The sequence below is a fragment of the Nicotiana tomentosiformis genome, chromosome 2 (genome assembly GCF_000390325.3).
Source record: "Nicotiana tomentosiformis chromosome 2, ASM39032v3, whole genome shotgun sequence".
In the NCBI taxonomy this organism is placed as follows: domain Eukaryota; kingdom Viridiplantae; phylum Streptophyta; class Magnoliopsida; order Solanales; family Solanaceae; genus Nicotiana; species Nicotiana tomentosiformis.
The window spans coordinates 31015056-31034419 of NC_090813.1; the positions used below are offsets into that span (position 1 = coordinate 31015056).

The 19364-nt window shown below is 33.9% G+C and overlaps 2 protein-coding genes and 1 long non-coding RNA gene across 3 annotated transcripts in view; 1 reads left to right on the forward strand and 2 right to left on the reverse strand.

Moving 5' to 3' along the window:
* Nucleotides 1–2431, reverse strand: part of LOC104098000 (rop guanine nucleotide exchange factor 7-like) — a 3803-nt gene extending 1372 nt beyond the window's left edge. The window contains exons 1-5 of the mRNA XM_009604647.4: nucleotides 1594–2431; nucleotides 1204–1320; nucleotides 941–1095; nucleotides 462–536; nucleotides 82–372 (exon numbers count right to left, since the gene is read on the reverse strand). Of these exons, the coding sequence (XP_009602942.1) occupies nucleotides 82–372; nucleotides 462–536; nucleotides 941–1095; nucleotides 1204–1320; nucleotides 1594–2161 (1206 nt within the window). The 5' untranslated portion in view covers nucleotides 2162–2431. The remainder of the gene's footprint in view (nucleotides 1–81; nucleotides 373–461; nucleotides 537–940; nucleotides 1096–1203; nucleotides 1321–1593) is intronic.
* Nucleotides 2432–10397: 7966 nt separating this feature from the next.
* Nucleotides 10398–11859, reverse strand: LOC104098008 (universal stress protein PHOS32). Its single transcript, XM_009604656.4, has 4 exons — nucleotides 11284–11859; nucleotides 11035–11144; nucleotides 10762–10880; nucleotides 10398–10651 (listed from the first exon to the last, which is right to left on the reverse strand). Exons 1-4 carry the CDS (start codon nucleotides 11468–11470, stop codon nucleotides 10561–10563), a joined length of 507 nt encoding a protein of 168 aa, XP_009602951.1. The 5' UTR covers nucleotides 11471–11859; the 3' UTR covers nucleotides 10398–10560.
* Nucleotides 11841–18972, forward strand: LOC104098015 (uncharacterized). Its single transcript, XR_001969556.3, has 3 exons — nucleotides 11841–12537; nucleotides 12625–13026; nucleotides 18583–18972. It is a non-coding gene; the product is annotated as an uncharacterized lncRNA (long non-coding RNA).
* Nucleotides 18973–19364: the final 392 nt, after the last annotated feature.

Here is a 19364-nt window from a genome sequence, read left to right on the forward strand (position 1 = left end):
AAAAATTAAGTAACTGCAAATAGTAATTCCCAGGTGAATTGTAGTATACAAACATCAGTTAAAAGAATTGTAGTTCTGTACCTTAGGAAGGCCTTCTAAATATGATTCGGGCACATCCATTTCAGCTAAGGTGTTGCTGTTAATAGCCAATGCAGCTTTCAGTATTTGGTTTGTGCAGTCACGTCTGTGCTGCAACTGCCTTCTTGCATCTTCACTGAGGCCACCGGAGGGAACTCTAGGTACGGGAAGCCACCATTTCTCCTCTTGACGAGGGAGAGGATTTCTGAAAGATGACGACCCATCAGATTCCGAGGCTAAGATCCCTTGCTCAACATACCAAAATTCTGTGCGTCTGAAACTGTCTAATATCTCCTGTGAAAGGAGCAAACACTTTAGAATATATCACTCAGCATTCAACAGCAAAGACTCAATTCCCAAGGAACAAGGAATGGCTATCTTACAAGAAGCATATTGTCGAGTTTACGAAGTGCTGGAAGGTTGATATAAAGGTCTGACCGCGGCCTAGACGTCATGATCTGAAATAGATAACAGATTAACACATCACCACATATGAGTCCATTTTCAAAATTACAAGTAAAAATGTAAGTGATTGTCAAAATCTCCAAACATTTGATAAAGTCCGGTGCACAAAGCATCCCACATTCACGTAGGATTCGGGGAAGGGCAGCACCTAAGAGGTGTGATGTAGACAGCCTACCATAATGCAAGCATTAATGGTTGCTTCCAAGGCTTGAACCATGGACCTATAGGTCACACGGAGACAACTTTACCGTTGCTCCAAGGCTCCCCTTCAAAACATTTGATAAAGTGATTGGTATAAAAGATTAGTCCCGCCACGTCCTCAAACCAAAGGAGCAGGATTTTCAACAGTGGTAGATAGCTTAAAGTACAAGAATAACTTCAAAGAAACCAGATTTACCTCAAGCTTGGTTCCATCTGGAAATGTTTGCCAAGAGGGTATCAGTTCTACAATATGATCACTAACACAGAGAAGCCATTCCATTTCTCTCCTCCACATTAACTTTTTCTCTGGAGGTAAAGGTTCTAATCTCCAAATTTGCCCAAAAAGAGTAGCTAATGGTAACAAAAGGAGGAATGAGTAAAAAAAATGTACAACTTAGTCACCATAAATCAAATCCACACAATTAAAAGAGAATCCTATAGACAATAAAAGTAACATACCACATAGATTAGTTATAGCATTTGATATTGCTAGTGCTGTGCAAACCCCATTTCCACAACCAGACATGTCTTCTCCCAACAGCAATTTTGAAAATCTCTCCTTCATCATTTCAATCTCTACACCAAAATCCAGTTTATTAAACAGCCACATTATATACAAAAATAAAAAAAGCGCAGGCCGGTGCACTAAGCTCCCGTTATGCGCGGCCGGACCACAAGGTCTATTATAGGCAGCCTTAACCTACATTTCTGCCGAGAGTTTGTTTCGGCGAGCTTGAACACGTGAGCTCCTAGTCACATAGGGACAAATTTACCGGTTACGGCAAGACTCCCTTCATGTACAAAAATAGAACAAGAATATATGAATAGAAAGAACACATAAAATCTTACCAGACAAACAAGACCCTTGTTTCTCTAACTTCCTTTTATTCACATAAGGTTTCTCTACTTCTTCAGAAACATCAGAATTAGCACAATGCCGCTGGACCTCATTCTCCTCAATATGCCAAACAATTGAAGATGGAGAACATGAATCCTCAGACCCACTATCTTCTTCTTCATTCACAGTTTCCTCTGACACCAAAATACCAGAACTTGAACAGCTCTCTCTACCTATCATCTTTTCATTCAAACACATTAAAGACTCAATCTTGCCACCATTTTCCCTATAATTATCAGACAAAACCTCCATTTTATCATCAAGAAAACCAGGAGAAGCACAATAAACAGAGTTGGTCATCACAATGCCATCAAATTCAAACCTTCTACTACCAAAGTTTGAGACTTTAGCTTTGTGATAAAGATTTTTGAGGGATTTTGAAACCTTAAATTTCAATGCAGAAAAATGGGTTTGGTTCTTGGACTTGGTACAAGGCTCTAGTGGAATAAAATGCTTGAGCTGTGGCTGAAATTCCAAAGAGACCTCTTTTTTGTCATTGTGTGACACAGGCCTATCCATAAGGTTTTTTCAACTTCAACCATGTTTGCTTCTGAAAATGGGGTAAAAATGAAAAAACAAGAAATGGGGTATTTTTTTTTAAGAAAAAAGATTTAAAAAAAGAAAATGGAGAATCTTGTTGATTAGAAGAGTGAAGGTGGGCAATGATTAATGGAAATGTAAGTGTTGTAAAGTAGGGAAGGTTGGATAATAATAAGAGTAATGGAAAGGGAACAATGATGGTAGAGAGTGAGGCTACAAAAGCAGACCAAAAAACAGCGCAAGAAGTAGTATTTGGTGGGCTATAGGTGGCATTGCTTTTGCTTAAATGAGGAGCCTTCTACTTCTCTCTCACACTGCCACCATCACTATCTTGCTTTTGTTGGGCTTTGCTTAAACAAGGGCTCTTAACATAATTATTGCTTACTTCACTAGCCTAATAGTACACATTTCTTTTTCTTTAAGTTTTTTTAATTACATCAGGGGAGAGTAAAGGGGTAGAGGATGCTACAGTAAAAATTTATTTGCACCGGCTCACTTGATATTCGTTAATCAATATACATTTTCACTGTATTAAGTCATCTAACCATGGTAAATTGATATGGTTTGATATTAACCCATAAAATTTTACCGGAACTCTATATTATTAATGAGGTTTGAATCCTTCTATCTCACTTATGGAAAATAGGAATTCGCCAAGTAAGCTAAGCGAATCCAATAAAACAAATATTTCAACTTTAAGTTCGTTTTGAAAAAAATATTAAAGTAATAGTTTTGTGTATGTGACATGGTCATTGGAGTCGTGTAAAGGAAGGATTAAAATAAATTATATAGCTCATTTTCCTAGATTTTAAAGTTTTCAATTTTTGGGTATCATTGTGAAATTGTTTAGTTGGATAAATAGATATAATGTTTGAATTACCTTACAGAACAAAAAAGAAAAGAAAGAAATAGGGACACTTAAAAGTATAAAATAATTTCCGTTGTCATTTGTCTAAAACAAAGCAGGTTAGTTAACTATTGGTAAGATATTATTTCCTCTATTCTTATAGCTAAATTTTAGTTTCATTTACTTCTGTTTTACAACTCCATCTAGGTAATTTCCTTAATTGCTTGGTTGGCAAATAAATTAAACATAGTCTAATTTGGTTAAATCTTCAAAATATTATTTGGATCTGGAATAGAGTAAAGTGAATACAAAGAATTCACACAATCAATTCCAACTAATTAAAGATTGGAGCATAATAAATTTGAACTTCATATAGTTAACTATAATAATTCCACCTGTTGTTGTGTCATTTTCTCTATGTTGATTTGTTGTGCTTTCCTTAAACAAGCGCTCTTACATAATTATTGCTAACTTCAGTGGGTAATTAATAGTTCAAATTTCAGCTTGCAAGATCGTTTTGAAAAATAATAAAGTAATAAGTGGAGCACATGACTTGGTTATGACATGAGAGTCGTGTAAAGGATAAAAATCAACCATATATAGTTTTTTTTTTTTTGTTTCCCACCCGATATTCGGTACCCGTATTGGAGCCCGACTATACCCGTATTCGCGCCGCGTATGGTCCCATTCGGGAGAAAGCGCTTCCTACCAAGAATTTTTCCATACCCAGGGCTCGAACCCGAGACCTTTGGTTACGGAAAAAACAGTCTCATCCACTGCACCACATCCTTTGGTGATAACCCTATAAAGTCCACAATCTAACTTTCCTAACTTTTTTCTTATGTTGGGATCGTTCTTAACCGGAAACTTATACAAATGTCTCAAATAAGTTTCAACTTACCAACCTCTAGCCATTAGTCATAGACTTACCAAAACTAGCCAAACATATATAAAAATTGAAAAATCAAATAAATAAGGTTCTTTCACTCAAAGAATCATATGAAAAATCTCTTTCTATATTTTTAAACGTGATTAGCAACATTAGATGCAAGACGAAAAGGAAATTTCATGGATGAGGTAGCAAATAAGGTGATGAAATACAAAAAAAAAAATACAATATTTCAAAAATCTAAGCGAAAGGAACTTTTTCAATAGGTATAGTTGAAATTCATTGAAAACATATAGATAAGTCAATATACAAAATTTGAGTAAGATTAGAGATGATTTGGACTGGTTTTGTATCAAAATTCGTAATTAAATCAAGTTCAAAAAATTCTTCTGCGACACATATATCAAACATGTATCACGCATGTATCTCACACACAGATATACATGTAATACACAATTGATACAAATATGATACATATGTGATACACAAATGATACACATATCATTTTTTCATGTTTAGTTTTTACTTCGAATTTTCAATTCAAACCACCTCAAAACTTCACTAAATTATCCCAAAACTGAGATTCAAGTTCCTTAAGATGTACCCATTGAAAATTTGTACCTATAGTTGAAATTCATTGAAAACATATAGATAAGTCAATATACAAAATTTGAGGAAGATTGAAGGTGATTTGGACTGGTTTTGTATCAAAATTCGTAATTAAATCAAGTTCAAAAAATTCTTCTGCGACACATGTATCAAACATGTATCACGCATGTATCTCACACACAGGTATACATGTGATACACAATTGATACAAATATGATACACATATTATTTTTTTTCATGTTCAGTTTTTACTTTGAATTTTCAATTCAAACCACCTCAAAACTTCACTAAATCATCCCAAAACTGAGATTCAAGCTTCTTAAGATGTACCCAATCTATTCTAATAACACTCACTCAAAAGAAAGCAAAAATTTGACTTTTTGTTTGCTACAAATAACTAATTGGCTAATATTAGTAATATTTGGCTAATATTAATAATATTTTATAAATTGGCCAATTTTGGTAATGAGCTATTTATAAATGGACATAGCTGATAGTAATTTATAACTTAATCATGATAAATTAGCATAATTTGATGTAAACATCAGGTGTGAATAAGGGTCTTTTGCCTAATAAATTAATAAAGTGTTCTTTATCAAAAGGTTTTCTATCTTCTTAGACTGAAATCCAAAACCATTAAGAATAGAGGAATCCAAAAAAATGTATTCGTACATGATATTTGCTAATTAACTAAACAGACAGAGGCAAACTTACGCTATACTTAGAGGGATCACCGCTACCCGTAAAGTTCGGTAAAAATTTCATGTATACTTATCTGTATATATTTTTAGAAAATAGTGATATATTAATAGTAGACACCCTATATACAAAGCAGATTTTAATTGAATCCAATAATTCACTCACGACCTTGCAATCCTGGTTCCGCCTCTATAAACGGAGATGACAACCAACTGAAATGCACATGCACGACTACTAAAGATTGTGATTGAATGACAAGTAATCACTTTGAATTAGAAGTCTCACGAGCTTTAGGTAGAAAGTTTCTTTTTATAGGGAGATATTTTCCTCCAAAAGAAACTTCGTGATATAAGTCCGAATTATCATTTCCAAAGCACGTACCGCACACCAAATAGTAACGAAAAGAAACATTGCACATGCTAAGTGCAATAAGTTTACTGTGAGTACTTTCAACTGGCTAGCAAATCCAAGGCCATACCTACCATTAGGTTAATTTGGAAAACTATGAAAATGACCAAAAAGGATGTTTTTTTTGTCCACCTGAGAAATTAAAGGGATCCCAACTCCCAAACAATATTACCAATTGCTAGGTCCACAATCACAAGCTTGTTGTTGGAGGAATATCAAAGTTTGGTCAGTGGTCCGCTCCTAACTAACTCCCCCAACCCTACGGCGTTTCTTTTTTGTTCTTTTCTAATCATCAATCTTTTATTTCTTCTAATTTTTAATATGTTTTTATCCATCGACTTTTGTAAATAGTTTGACATGTTAATTTAATGTACTTTTATAAGTCACAACATGTTATTCCCTTTCTTCTTTTTCAAATAATTTTACCCATATATATTCATAGTAGAAATTTATGTTTAACTGATTAAGTAACTTGATTTTAAAAACTTTCTCTTTAAAACTGAGGGTAAATGTACTGATACATAGGTGGGACATTATAGTTATCGAATGTTCGAAGATCAATCGACTTAGACCTAAAATCACATGAAGTAGGTTGTCTAGAAAAAACCTAGAACAAACACAAACTTATCTAAATGCTACGATTTTACGGTTTATTTGTTGATGTTAAACGTACAATAGGTTTAATTACGATTAAATACTAAATTTAGAGAACTTTTATATTTAGAACACCCCTAATGTTTCTTTAAAAATACTAGTAATGGAATGAAATAAGCCCAAATAGAGTGGACATAGAGGATTTCACTATATACAGACATGACAAGAGAAGTTGCCAAATAGGAGTTAAATGGCAACATGGTAGAACTGGAAATAACTGAAGGAATAGGTACCCTCCTAAAGAAAAAAATCAATGAACCTTTCACTTCCTTTAGGAAAAAGATATAGGTTATATAGTGGGAGATATAGGAAAATGACCTTACTTCCACAAAGAATTAGTTGGCACTATAAATGGGCCATTACTGAAAATGATACTTATAGTATCTTGTGGAGCTGAAAATTTAATTTGGTATTTATTTCTTGTTTGGGCCACTAATAATCATAGTATCTTCTAACGCATCTAACACTTTAAAACCCCACATAAGGTTTTTACTTTATTTTCTTGTAGCTTTCCTTGTAAGGTATAAAGTTGTCCATGACAATTAATACGGTGTTGATCATAATGCCGGTTGTTCCAGCTGAAAATAACAACCAGAGGTGTAGTATTTTACATAAGTAGTATTAATCTATTGTCACAATTCGACTTGTAATGAATTTAGATATATGAGTATATCCGTTTTATGACTTTATTTTTCGTCTGAAAGTGATATTTACTTTGGTATTATTTTTATGCGATGGCAACTTATTGTTCGTATAAATATTGTATTTAAAAGAATTATTTACACGCATATATTAAGCAATTTTTTATATTATTAAGTGTTGTCGAATAACACCCCTTTTTAAAGGTTGTTTAATTTCCACCACTGTTTGAACTATATTACACCATGTAGGAGCAGAATAAAATTGAAATCATTCTTATTTTTTCCAAGCAAGGTGTGCTCTTCATCTTACCTCGACTTTGTATTTTTTCTTTATTTTTCTGTCGAAACCCAACCCATGCAGTTCGGAATCTGCTGGAGCATTTTGAACTAATCCGCAACAATAATAAAAAAATTACAGAAATATGACACTTTTTTGGGTGGTATTTAATTTTTGATCCCTGCTTGTTCTATAGACAGAGTTTCAAGGTCAAAAGTTAAAAAATGTTGTCAATGGGACAAGCGAGGGACAACACTTGCTAAACTTGAAGTTCTGCACATGGGCAAGCGAGGATAAAAATTAGAAATTTTACATCCTATAGCAAACTATTACACCCTATTTATTATAAACCAAAACAATTTCAAAATATTATTACTTATAGCTATATTTTTTATTTTATAGCAAAATAGGTATTTATTTTATACCCTACCATTGAGGTGTCAAATACGCCAGTTGTGTTCTTTCTCTCTCTCTCTCTCTATCAGCAAGATTCGCAATTCTCTCTCCTCTCCCTCAAATCTCTCTCCCTTTTCCATCAAGGCAGTCATCGTAGCAACCATTTTTGGTGGACTTTCTGAAGCGAAGAGAATATATCTGAAGCGAAGAGAGAGCAGGCGAACAGATCTGGCCATGGCTACAGATTGAGCTTTTGGAAATCTGAAGCATAGTCGCCGAAGAAGATTTGAGGGTCGGATTTTTGTTTGTCTCCATTTTTAGTTTTAATACAATATATGCAGTATTTTGCTTGCCGAAAAATGCCATCTCCAACAAACTTTCTTCTCTTCTTTGCTATTGAGTCACATATAATGATATAAATACATTATATTTTGTACAAATACACTCAAATACATTATATTTTTGTATAAATACTTATATTTTCGCCTGTATTAATGTATTCCGAAGGTCTATTTTTTTAATACAGTCGAATATCACTATTTTGTAATTTTTTATTATTTGAATACAGTCGAATTGAATACGGTGAATTGAATACAATGTATAATAGTGAATAATAAATATATGTGAATTGATTACAATGTATACAGTCGAATTGAATAGAACGGTATACACCATATTTTTTGATTTTTTGTTGTTTGAATACAATTGAATTCAATATAGTGAAATTGAATACAACTCAATATTGTGCTTTCCGTTATTAAACACTCGTAATCACTATTTGTTAGGTGGATTACCTCGCTATATTTATAAATATATTCGCGCGAATACATGAAAGACATAATTAAACAGCTGTAATCCCTGTTTTGGGCGGATTACCTTACTGTATTTCTAAATACAGTCTCACAAATATATGAAATACATAATTAAATAGTTATAATCCCTATTTTTAGGCGGATTACCTCACTGTATTTATAAATACAGTTGCGCGAATACATGGAATACATCACAGTAACAACGAAATTTTATAGAATTGATTTTGTTGAGTTAAATAGGAGTGATACACGCTAATTGATCCCTTTCCGTTATTAAACAGTTGGAGTCCCTACTTATTAGGCAAATTCCGTAACTGTATTTATGAATACAGTAGCGCGAATACACGAATACAATCCGGTAGCAATGAAATATTAGATATAGGAAGTAAATATGTATATGGTAGCTATAGTTAATAGCCACTAGACCATAGTGATTTATGAAAATTTCTAAGACCATCCACTTTGAGGGCTATTTGTGTACTTTACGCGGCAATAATTGTATTTGGGCCACTGCTAATAGGCCTGGACATAGAAATGCTGGGCTTTGTCTCTTTGGAGCCCTTAAAGGTTAGACCCTTAACAAACAAAAAGTATGGTCAATATCAAGGGATAGCTGGGGCCTGGGAGGTACTATAATGGGTTTTGCACCAAGTAATTAGTTACACAACTAAGCAGCTCTGCCCCAATAATTCCTTTTCAACCACCCCACATTTAAATGTTTCAGTAAATATCACTTTGTTTTTTAACCTACTCTACAATTAATGCCTACCTCAATTCAGTATCTTATGCTAAAATGAATTTAAATGATTACTAGTTACTGGCTTAAATTAAACCCCATAATGTCTTATGTCACACTAACTAAACGCTATCAAAGTGAATACATAGTTACATTACAACATCAACAAACCCAGTGGAATCTCATAAATGGAGTCTGGCGGTAGTATGTATGGAGCCTTACCCCAGAGTCGGATGCAATGTATCAGTTCCGGGTTCAACTGAATCCAATACTTCTGGCGCAAAGCATAAATTTATGTGTAAAAATTCATTAATATTGCAATATATAACACTATGAGCCCATAACTTTAAAAATACAATGAGTTCAATACTAAAAACTTTAAAGGTTGAATCCATAAAACATCAATCTCAAATCCGTCTCTGCTTACTCCTACCTTGTGCAGGCAGAGTTGCTGCTTCCGGTAGACCCCAGCTCAAGCCAGCATAATCCCAGCATTAGAGCAACATAGACTCACTACTATAAAGTGCTTTTCATAGTTCACTTTTTCTTCGTTATTCTAATTTTGGTTTTCGTATCATGGATCTTGGGTCACGCTTTATGGCATTTTCACTATAAAAAAAATCCAATCCCGCAAAAGATTGTTCATGGAACAACTATCGAGATTCTTCGGACCATATATCCTAGTATCATCCTTATGTTCATTGCTATACCATTATTTACTCTGTTATACTCAATGGATGAAGTAGTAGTAGATCCAACAATTACTATAAAAGTTATTGGACATCAATGGTATCAGAGTGCGCCTCTTCACGAGGGTGATTAAAGTGCAACGAAATGCCTTAAAGTTGAATATGGTTTGCGAAGCATCTGGCTTACCGATAATCTCCCATTCCCGCCGTCGAGAGACTTTAATAACTATAGCATGCCAGAAACGGAGAATTGAGGTGGTTAGACCTATACCCCGAAATGCTAGAGAAGAAATTAAAAAAACGATAAACCCGATGGGTTGACGCCACAAATTCCACCCCCAAAGAAGGGGAGAGAAGATTGACCAGAAAAATATTGGTCGCAAATTATTTAGTTCACATTTCTGATCAAAACCAGACCGAAGCTGTCTCGTTGTAGTATTGAGAGTTAGCTATAAGAGAAAGAATTTTAACTACTGCACATTAACAGTGCATAGTAATTTTATAACCTACAATAACATAAAACTAGTCATATCAAACCTGATATGATAGCGTAGAAAATAGAGTAATTAATCTGTTGTAATATATAAGTTAAATCCTAAGAGATAGAAATCATATAAAAACCATTCATGTTTCAACTTATTCATTCATTAGCAAAAAAATAAACACTTATTCATTCATTAGCAAAAAAAAAAACACTTATTCATTTGGCACTCACTTCTCATCAATGCTTGTGGAAATCAGGATCCTTTACTATAGTCACAGGACAGGCAGCATTTGCCAATACATAGTTTGTTACACTTCCCAACATTATCCTGTTTTATCAGCACCACACCAAAAGGAACATATTCAAACGTTAATTCAGTATTTATAGAGTGAAAAAAGAGAAGAATAGAAATGGATTAGAGTTATAGAAAATAAGTACCTTTGGATGGTACTTAGGCCTCTGCTACCCATGACCAATGAATTCAACTTCAGATCTTCAATAGAGTCACATACCTTTTCTCTGGCATCTCCCCAATACACTTTTGCCATAATGTTTATCTGTAAAAAAAATCAAGAAATGACTAAAGAGAATGCAACAATTAGCATATACGGTCAAAACTCTCTATAACAACATCGCTATATAACAACCAAAAAAATCTGGAACAAACGAGGTTGTTATAGAAAAATTTGACCGTAATTAATAGATCAAAACCTCTTTCTGCTTAGCAGCTGTATCAAGCAAATCAAGAACTTGGACATCACTCTTGATATCATAATACTTCAGCACATCTGGCTCCCTAAACTCCACCCACGGAACAAGTGCTAACAAAAAAAAAGAAGAATATTTACACCATCATATCACTTAACAATAACTACAGATAGCTGCTAAGAAGTAATTGTTGAGAAAATAAAACAGATAATATTTTATAACTGATTAAATTATACTGATCGGATAACTTACGAGAACCAGTTTTAGCCCAGAGCTGATCGCGGGACTCACTGAGAGTGTGAGTTTTGATGTGGATGATGTAAATGGTGTCACCTTTAGCAGCCAAGTTTTCAATGGTCCATTTTAGAGCTGCTTTACTGCTCTTTGAGAAGTCCACTGCTACCCCAATTGCCTTGTCCTTAGCCATTTTTTCACTCATTTTTCCTGGAGTTGTTCTTTGTTAATTATTCTTGTCCTTAACAAAGAGAGGAGAATCACTTTTCTTGCTTGTGAAAACAGTTTATTTTTATTTTTATTTTTATTTTTACTCTTTTCTCGACCACAAAATTCTTTTGAGGTAAGAGGTGGTACGTGAATTGTGGAGATGAGAACTAGAGAAACTCTCATCTAAGTGTTGAACAGTAAATTTATAGCCACTAGGCTTAAACTTGATCCATTGTTTTCGTTTTTGGCTTCTCTTTATGTTTTTATAATTTATGTGTCCAGAAATTGGATTGCTTATTTAGCATACACAATTTTTCCGTTTGCTATCTTCAATTAGCTTCCCAATAATTGAAAGAATACTGTAGAGAAAGCAGTATAGAATTTTTTGTGTATTTATTCATTCACTTTACATGTATTTAAATAGATAAAAGAATCAAAAGTTGTTCAGCTACTTTACAGGTGTAATATTTCTATTTGTCTAATCCTAACAAACTTTCTAATATGCAAGAATATAAAAACAGTTTTCTCTGCATTATCACGTACTCACATGCACAGGGAATAATTTAGAATAGATATCCAAAGTTAACAGCTGTGCCAAATCACCAGTGTTGATTAAAATGAGTCAACATGAGATGAACGTTTGAGATTAAAATACTTGCTTTGTATTGGACGGCTGAGATCTGTTGAATTATGAAAAGACAAAAAAATTTGGTTATGCTATGGTAGATATTGAATAACCAGCTAAATAACCATCTCCAATACCCCCTCAAGTTAGAGGGGGTATTAACCACACCCAACTTGCCAACAATGGAATTGTGGGCTGGCCCAACCAAGGGTTTTGTGAAGATATCCGCTAGCTGAGATTTGGACGGGATGTAAGAGAGTGAGATGATTCCAGCCAAAAATTGTTGCCGCACAAAGTGGCAATCCAACTCCACGTTCTTGGTACGTTCATGGAAGACCGGATTTTTGGCGATGTGGATAGCCGTCTGACTATCAGAGAAGAGATTTACCGGCAAGGAAGGGGAAATAGATAGATCATCTAATAAACGAACCAACCAGGTAACTTCCGTTGTAACTCTTCTCATTGAGCGATACTCCGCTTCAGCAGAGGAAAGAGAGACTGAAGTCTGCTTCTTTGATTTTCAGGAAACAAGAGTGCCTCCCACGTTAATGAAAAATCCACTAATGGATCTCCGAGATTGGGGACATGATCCCCAATCGGAATTACAAAAGGCAAGCAGCTGATAATCAGATCTGGAGTTTAGAAAAAGTCCCAAACCAGGGTCTTTGAGGAGATATTTGAGGCAGTGAAAAGCTGCATCTTGATGAGGCTGACGAGGCATTTGCATGAACTGACTGAGGTGTTGCACAGCAAAGGAGAGGTATAGTCGAGTATGTGTGAGGAAATTTAATTTCCCCAACAATCGACGATAAAAGGTGGGATCTTGAAGCAAAGTACCTTGCTCTGGTCGAAGCTTCTGAGTGGGATCCAAAGGAGATGAGGCTGGTCTCATTTGCGTGCAATCAAACTCAGACAAGAGGTCTAAGGTATAACGCTTTTGAGTCAAAATGATTCCTTGGTTTTCTCTAATAATTTCAAACCCCAAAAAATAATGTGCATCCCCTAGATCCTTGATTTTGAACTCAGAATGAAGAAATAATTTAAGTTCTACTTGCTCATTGGAGTCATTCCCTGTGATTAGGATATCATTAACGTATACAACAACTATAGTAGTTTTGTTTGCTGATTTCTTAAAAAATAATGAATAGACATTTAGGGAATATGAATACCCTTTGAAATTGAGGGTTGCAGTGAGCCTGGCATACCATTGTCTTGACGCTTGTCGCAGTCTATACAGAGACTTTTTCAAAAAGTCAAACATGGTTGGGTGAAGGTGGTGATAGTCATGCTGGGAATTTCATAAATACCTCTTCCTGCAAATCTCCGTGTAGGAAGGTATTGTTCACATCTAGTTGTGATACTTGCCATCCTTTCTTTGCTGCAATAGCAATTAGACATCTGATTGTTGTCATCTTAACAACTGAAGAGAAGGTTTCAGTGAAGTCTATGCCTTCTCTTTGTGTGTCTCCCCTGATAACCAAACGAGCCTTAAACCTTTCCAAAAAACCATCTGACTTGTACTTCACTCTGTAGACCCATTTGCAGGGAAGAGCTTTCTTCCCAGTAGGTAAAGAGACTACTTTCCAAGTTTTGTTCAGTTCAAGAGCTTTCAATTCCTTAGCCATAGCCTATTGCCAACCTGGATGCAACATAGCCTGAGAGTAGGAGGTAGGTTCTGATAGGTAAGAAGTGGAGTTAATTAAGGATTGGTTGGCAAATGAAAGGGCTGTAAAGGGTAACATATTAGGTTGAATTGGTGACATGAAACAAGAGTTAGTCAAATCAGTAAGTAATACTTAGTTGCAAACATAATTTTATTGGTATGCAGGTGTGTTATGTGGTCTAGTGGATTTCCTGATTTCTGGAAGTGTTATGGGCAAAGGGGAATGAGAAGATGATCTTGAATAAGAAGTAGAGGTTGACTGAGGTGTGCTAGAACTACTTTGGTTGATGAATTGGGATGGTGATTGAAAGTTTTCTCTAGATGTCACAGGATTATGTTGGTCATAGTCTGATACAAAACCATAGTCTGTGGGTAGGGCTGGCAAGTGGGCCAGTCCCGGTCCTAAACGGGCCAAGTGGGCCGGTCCAAACAGTCCTGGTCCCGAGCCGGTCCCAAATTAAACGGGCCAAATGGTCCCGGGCTAAACGGTCTCGGCCCGCGGGCTAAACGGGCTAAGTGGGCGCAACATATTTTTTTTTTAAAAAAAAATTTAAATAGATATTAGAGATAAAAGGATGTTAAAAAAAATATCTATGGCAATGCTTTGTAAATTTTATTATAGAATTATGACCTAAATTTTATTTAACATCCTAAATTTTAATATTCAATATTTAATATCGAATATATATAGTATATAAGATGTTTATATAGTATATCGATATAAGATGTATATATATATATATATATATATATATATATATATATATATATATAAGCTATATTCGATAAGCTATATATACATCTTATATACTATATATAAGATGTATATATAGTATAATATATATATTAAATGTATATATACATCTTATATCGATATATATATAAGCTATATTCGATAAGCTATATATAAATGTGGAAAATTTGGCCATATAGCTCCAAATTATAAGCTTCAAAAGCTGAAAACCTTAGAACTAGACAATGAGTTACGTGATAAGGTTTATGGTTTGTTATATACTTCTGGATCAGAATCTGAAGCTGAAATAGATTTACTTGATTTTTATATATATATATATATATATATATATATATATATTAAAAGCTCTATTACATTATCAGATGTAATAGTTTTCATATTTAAATCCTCGAACTGAGATTGCAATTTATAAAATTCATCATCATCACAAGTACATGTATTACCTTTGCAAGCTGCACAAGTATTATCAATATTTTTATCACTATCAGATAAATCAAGTAAATCTATTTCAGCTTCAGATTCTAACTCAGAATAATAATAATCAGATTCTGATCCAGAAGTATATAACAAACCATAAACCTTATCACGTAACTCATTGTCTAGTTCTAAGATTTTCAGCTTTTGAAGCTTACAATTTGGAGCTATATGGCCAAATTTTCCACATTTATAACACTTAATATCAGCAAGATCACGCTTAGACCTATTTTTGGTAAATCTAGTGGACTTGCGATGGGCTTTCTTAGCATCACGCTCTTCTTTGGATCTATATCTAGCTCTCTTTCTCCTATAAGGACTGTCTGGGTTAGGGTATCTATGCTACTTATGTTTCTTCTTCTTATGAGTAGAAGTCTCGGGTAGTCCGAACTGGGTGCAAAAGTCTCCTAATTGATTTCTTTCCTTAAGCTTATCTATCTTAAGCTGTCTAGACAATTTTAACTCATTGCACAGGTTTATCCCTTCCTGTGTGCAAATTCCTATCAACTTACCATAGGTATAATCTTTGTACGTAATTTCACCAAAGCTACCTCTTAGAGTCTTTCTAACTCTTTCAGCAAATAAGGAGGGAAGGCCATCTATAAACTTAGCTTTCCAATGGTCAAACTTATTTTCGGGTAACTCCATAACCCTGCTCATAAAAGTATCTTTATACCATCTGAATTCCCCTAAGGTCCTACATCTAAGACCATTAAGTAGGGTACGAACAGTCTCATGCTGATTGGTAAATCTACCATTGAAATGTTCTAAAATAGTAAGAACAAGGGTATAAACAGCATCCTCTCTATTTTTTACAAGAGCCATGCCTAAGTTATCAACTCCTTCGTCAGTGGCTATTGCATTAATAACCATTAACTTTTCATCAGCATTCAAATAATTATCCCACCAGCCACGAAGTTGGCCAGTAAAACCTACAACAATCATTTTGCAAATAGTTCTATCTGTATTTTTCACACTCTTACAGATAGTTGCATACATAAGCATTCTATGCACAAGAATAGTCAATTGTCTATCAGTCAATCCATCAAGATTCCACTCATAAATTTCGAAACCACTATAAGACGTATTAGTCTGATTCCAATCACGTCCCTCTATTAAGACATCTTAGGAGTAGGACGATCGTAATAATAAGTTCGCATTCTGGGTTTATCAGCATGCCTACTATTCTTTTTGGGATAACCTCTGAGTTTATTAAACTCTGACCAAACTTCATTTTTGTAATCAAAAGTAGTATCTAATTTATTAGCAAAATCTTTTGATAAATCAATAGGTTTGATATTCAAACCGGATAACTTTTTATCAAGAAGTTCTTCTAAATCATTTGAAAACTCAAAAAAAGAATTTGAATATTCTGCTCCTTATTCTTTAATAGAGGTTAATAACCGTTTTTTAAATAAAAATACTACTCCGGCAAGAGATTCTTCTTTCAATGATTTAAAGGTTGAAGTTGAAAACTTGAAATGAGAGATCAAATCTCTTAAACAAAATCAAATGATTTGTGATCATAGGATTACTCAGATTGAGAAAATCAATTCTCCAGCTGAGAAATCTGATGATAAAAACAAAGGTATTTCTGAAAATAATATTTCTTATGAAAACCCTATTAAAATTAATTCTCAACATGATATGTTTTTGGGAATGATGTAAATTGTCACTGCTCATAGATGGTATATTAAATGTACTATTCTTATTGATAATAGTTTTTCTATTACAAATATTGCTGATTGATAGTGGAGCTGATGTTAGCTGCATTCAGGAAGGTCGAGTACCTACTAAATATTTTCAAAAAATTACTCATATGGTAAAGTCTGCACCAGGATATGCTTTAGATATAAAGTATAAATTATCTAATACTTGTATTTGTCAGAATAAAGTCTGCATTCCTCATTTCTTTTTCTTGGTGAAAAATCAGTTATACCCTCCAATTATACTTGGAACACCGTTTATTAACGCTATTTATCCTTTCACTAGCATAAACTCAAAAGATTTTTCTGCTACTTATAAGGATAAAGAGATAAGTTATACTTTTGTTACAGATCCCGTAACTAAAAATATTAATGCTTTAATTGATATGAAGCAAAGACATATTGATTCATTATAATTGGAATTGTTTAGTATGAATATATTCGATACTTTGAATTCCACTAAAGTGCAGGAAAAGATTAAATTGATTTTCGAAAATATTGCTATTGATATTTGTGCTAAGCATCCCAATGCTTTTTGGAATAGAAAAAAGCATATTGTCTCTCTGCCATATGAAGATAATTTCTCTGAGGATGATATTCCTACTAAATCTCGACCTTGTCAGATGAACGCTGAACTGGTAGAATTCTGCAAGAAAGAGATTGATAATTTGTTACAAAAGGATTTGATAAAACCCTCAAAATCTTCTTGGTTTTGCACAGCTTTTTATGTTAATAACGCTGCTGAAAAAGAACGTGGTATTTCTAGATTGATTATTAATTATAAACCTTTAAATACGTTTTTAAAGTGGATAAGATATCCGATTCCTAATAAAAAAGATTTATTGTCAAGATTATATGATGCCAATATTTTCAAAATTTGATTTAAAATCTGGATATTGGCAGATTCAAATATTTAAAGAGCATACTTATAGAACTGCTTTTAATGTTCCATTTAGGTAATATGAATGGAATGTTATGCCTTTTGGTTAAAAAAATGCCCCTTCTAAATTTCAAAAAATTATAAATGATATATTCAACCCCTATCTGGATTTTGTCATTGTTTATATTGATGATATTTTGGTATTCTCCAAAACATTTGAAATGCATATTAAGCATTTGGATATTTTTAAAAGAATTGTTATACAAAATGGTTTGGTTATTTCAAAACAAAAAATGAGTTTATTCCAAACTAATATCCGATTTTTAGGACATTATATTTGTCAAGGAAAGATAACTCCGATTCAAAGATCTATTGATTTTGCTTCAAAATTTCCCGATGTTATTACTGATAGAACTCAGTTACAAAGATTTTTGAGAAGTTTGAATTATATATCACCTTTTTTATAAAGATTTGTCTCGTGATTTAGCCCCCTTATATGATAGACTAAAAAAGGATTATAAAGGCCCTTGGGATGATAGTCATACTATTTTGGTTAAAACTTTTAAACAGCGTGTTAAATCTTTATCTTGCCTGGCCCTTGCTAACACTGTATGGCAAAAGATTATAGAGACAGATGCATCCAATATTGGTTACGGAGGGATTTTGAAACAGATAAATCCCAGTAATAAGCATGAATATTTGATTAGATTTTACTCTGGAAAATGATCTGAAGCCCAGAGAAAATACGCTACTGTGGCTCATGAAATGTTAACCATAGTTAAGTGTGTTTTAAAATTCCAAGATGATTTATACAATCAAAAGTTTTTGATAAAAACTGACGCACAATCTGTTAAATACATGTTTAACAAAGACTTTAAACATGATGCCTCAAAAATGATATTTACAAGATGGCAGGCTCAATTAGCCCCTTTTGATTTTGAAATTCAATACAAAAAAGGAATTGATAATTCTTTGCCAGATTTCTTATCTCGTGAATACTTGCAGGATGGAACCCCCCTGGGGTAGAGGTAGAGGTAGAGGATGGGGAAGATCATCCCCACAATCCAAAGGAAGAACATCCCCTTCAGGATCGTCATACGGATCCATATCAAACTCCCCAGTTATACAAATGGGAAGAAAAAGTTTGACTAATGAGAGGATATCTCTCAAAGGCGAGTCCTCGATGGTATGACCATCCATTCATCTGGAAGATATTCCAAAAGATAGTCCGTTATACGCACACTTGCAGAAATATTTGACTGCTCAAAAGCAAAGTGATACTTTTGCTTCTATTACAAAAGCGGACAATGATGATATCAATTCCTATGAGAAATTGCCTTAAAAAAAATGATATTTCTTTTAGAAAATTCTGATATTCAGAGAAAAGAAGAACCATGGAAGATATTTCAAAGGTATTTGATAAATGGATTATATTATCCGGGTGAGTCATACAAAACCCGTTCTTATTATGAAACTATACTCACCAGTACTGACAGCGTAGAATTTCAGCACTTTTCTGGTTATAGCACAGACGAGAACGTTTATAACTTCTCAAAGATCATAATCAAACAGATTATATCTGTTGAAGATTGGGGAATATCCACGATGAAAGAAAGGCAGATAAGCCTTAACAAGTCCCGCATTAATTTTACTTATTGGGATTATATTCAAGCCTTTGATAAAGTCCTTTATTACAATAATAATATCGCCCACCGGCGTAGACACACAAATAGGTAAAATTAAGGACTCACAGGGCATATCCAGATAATGAGCAAAATACGATGATA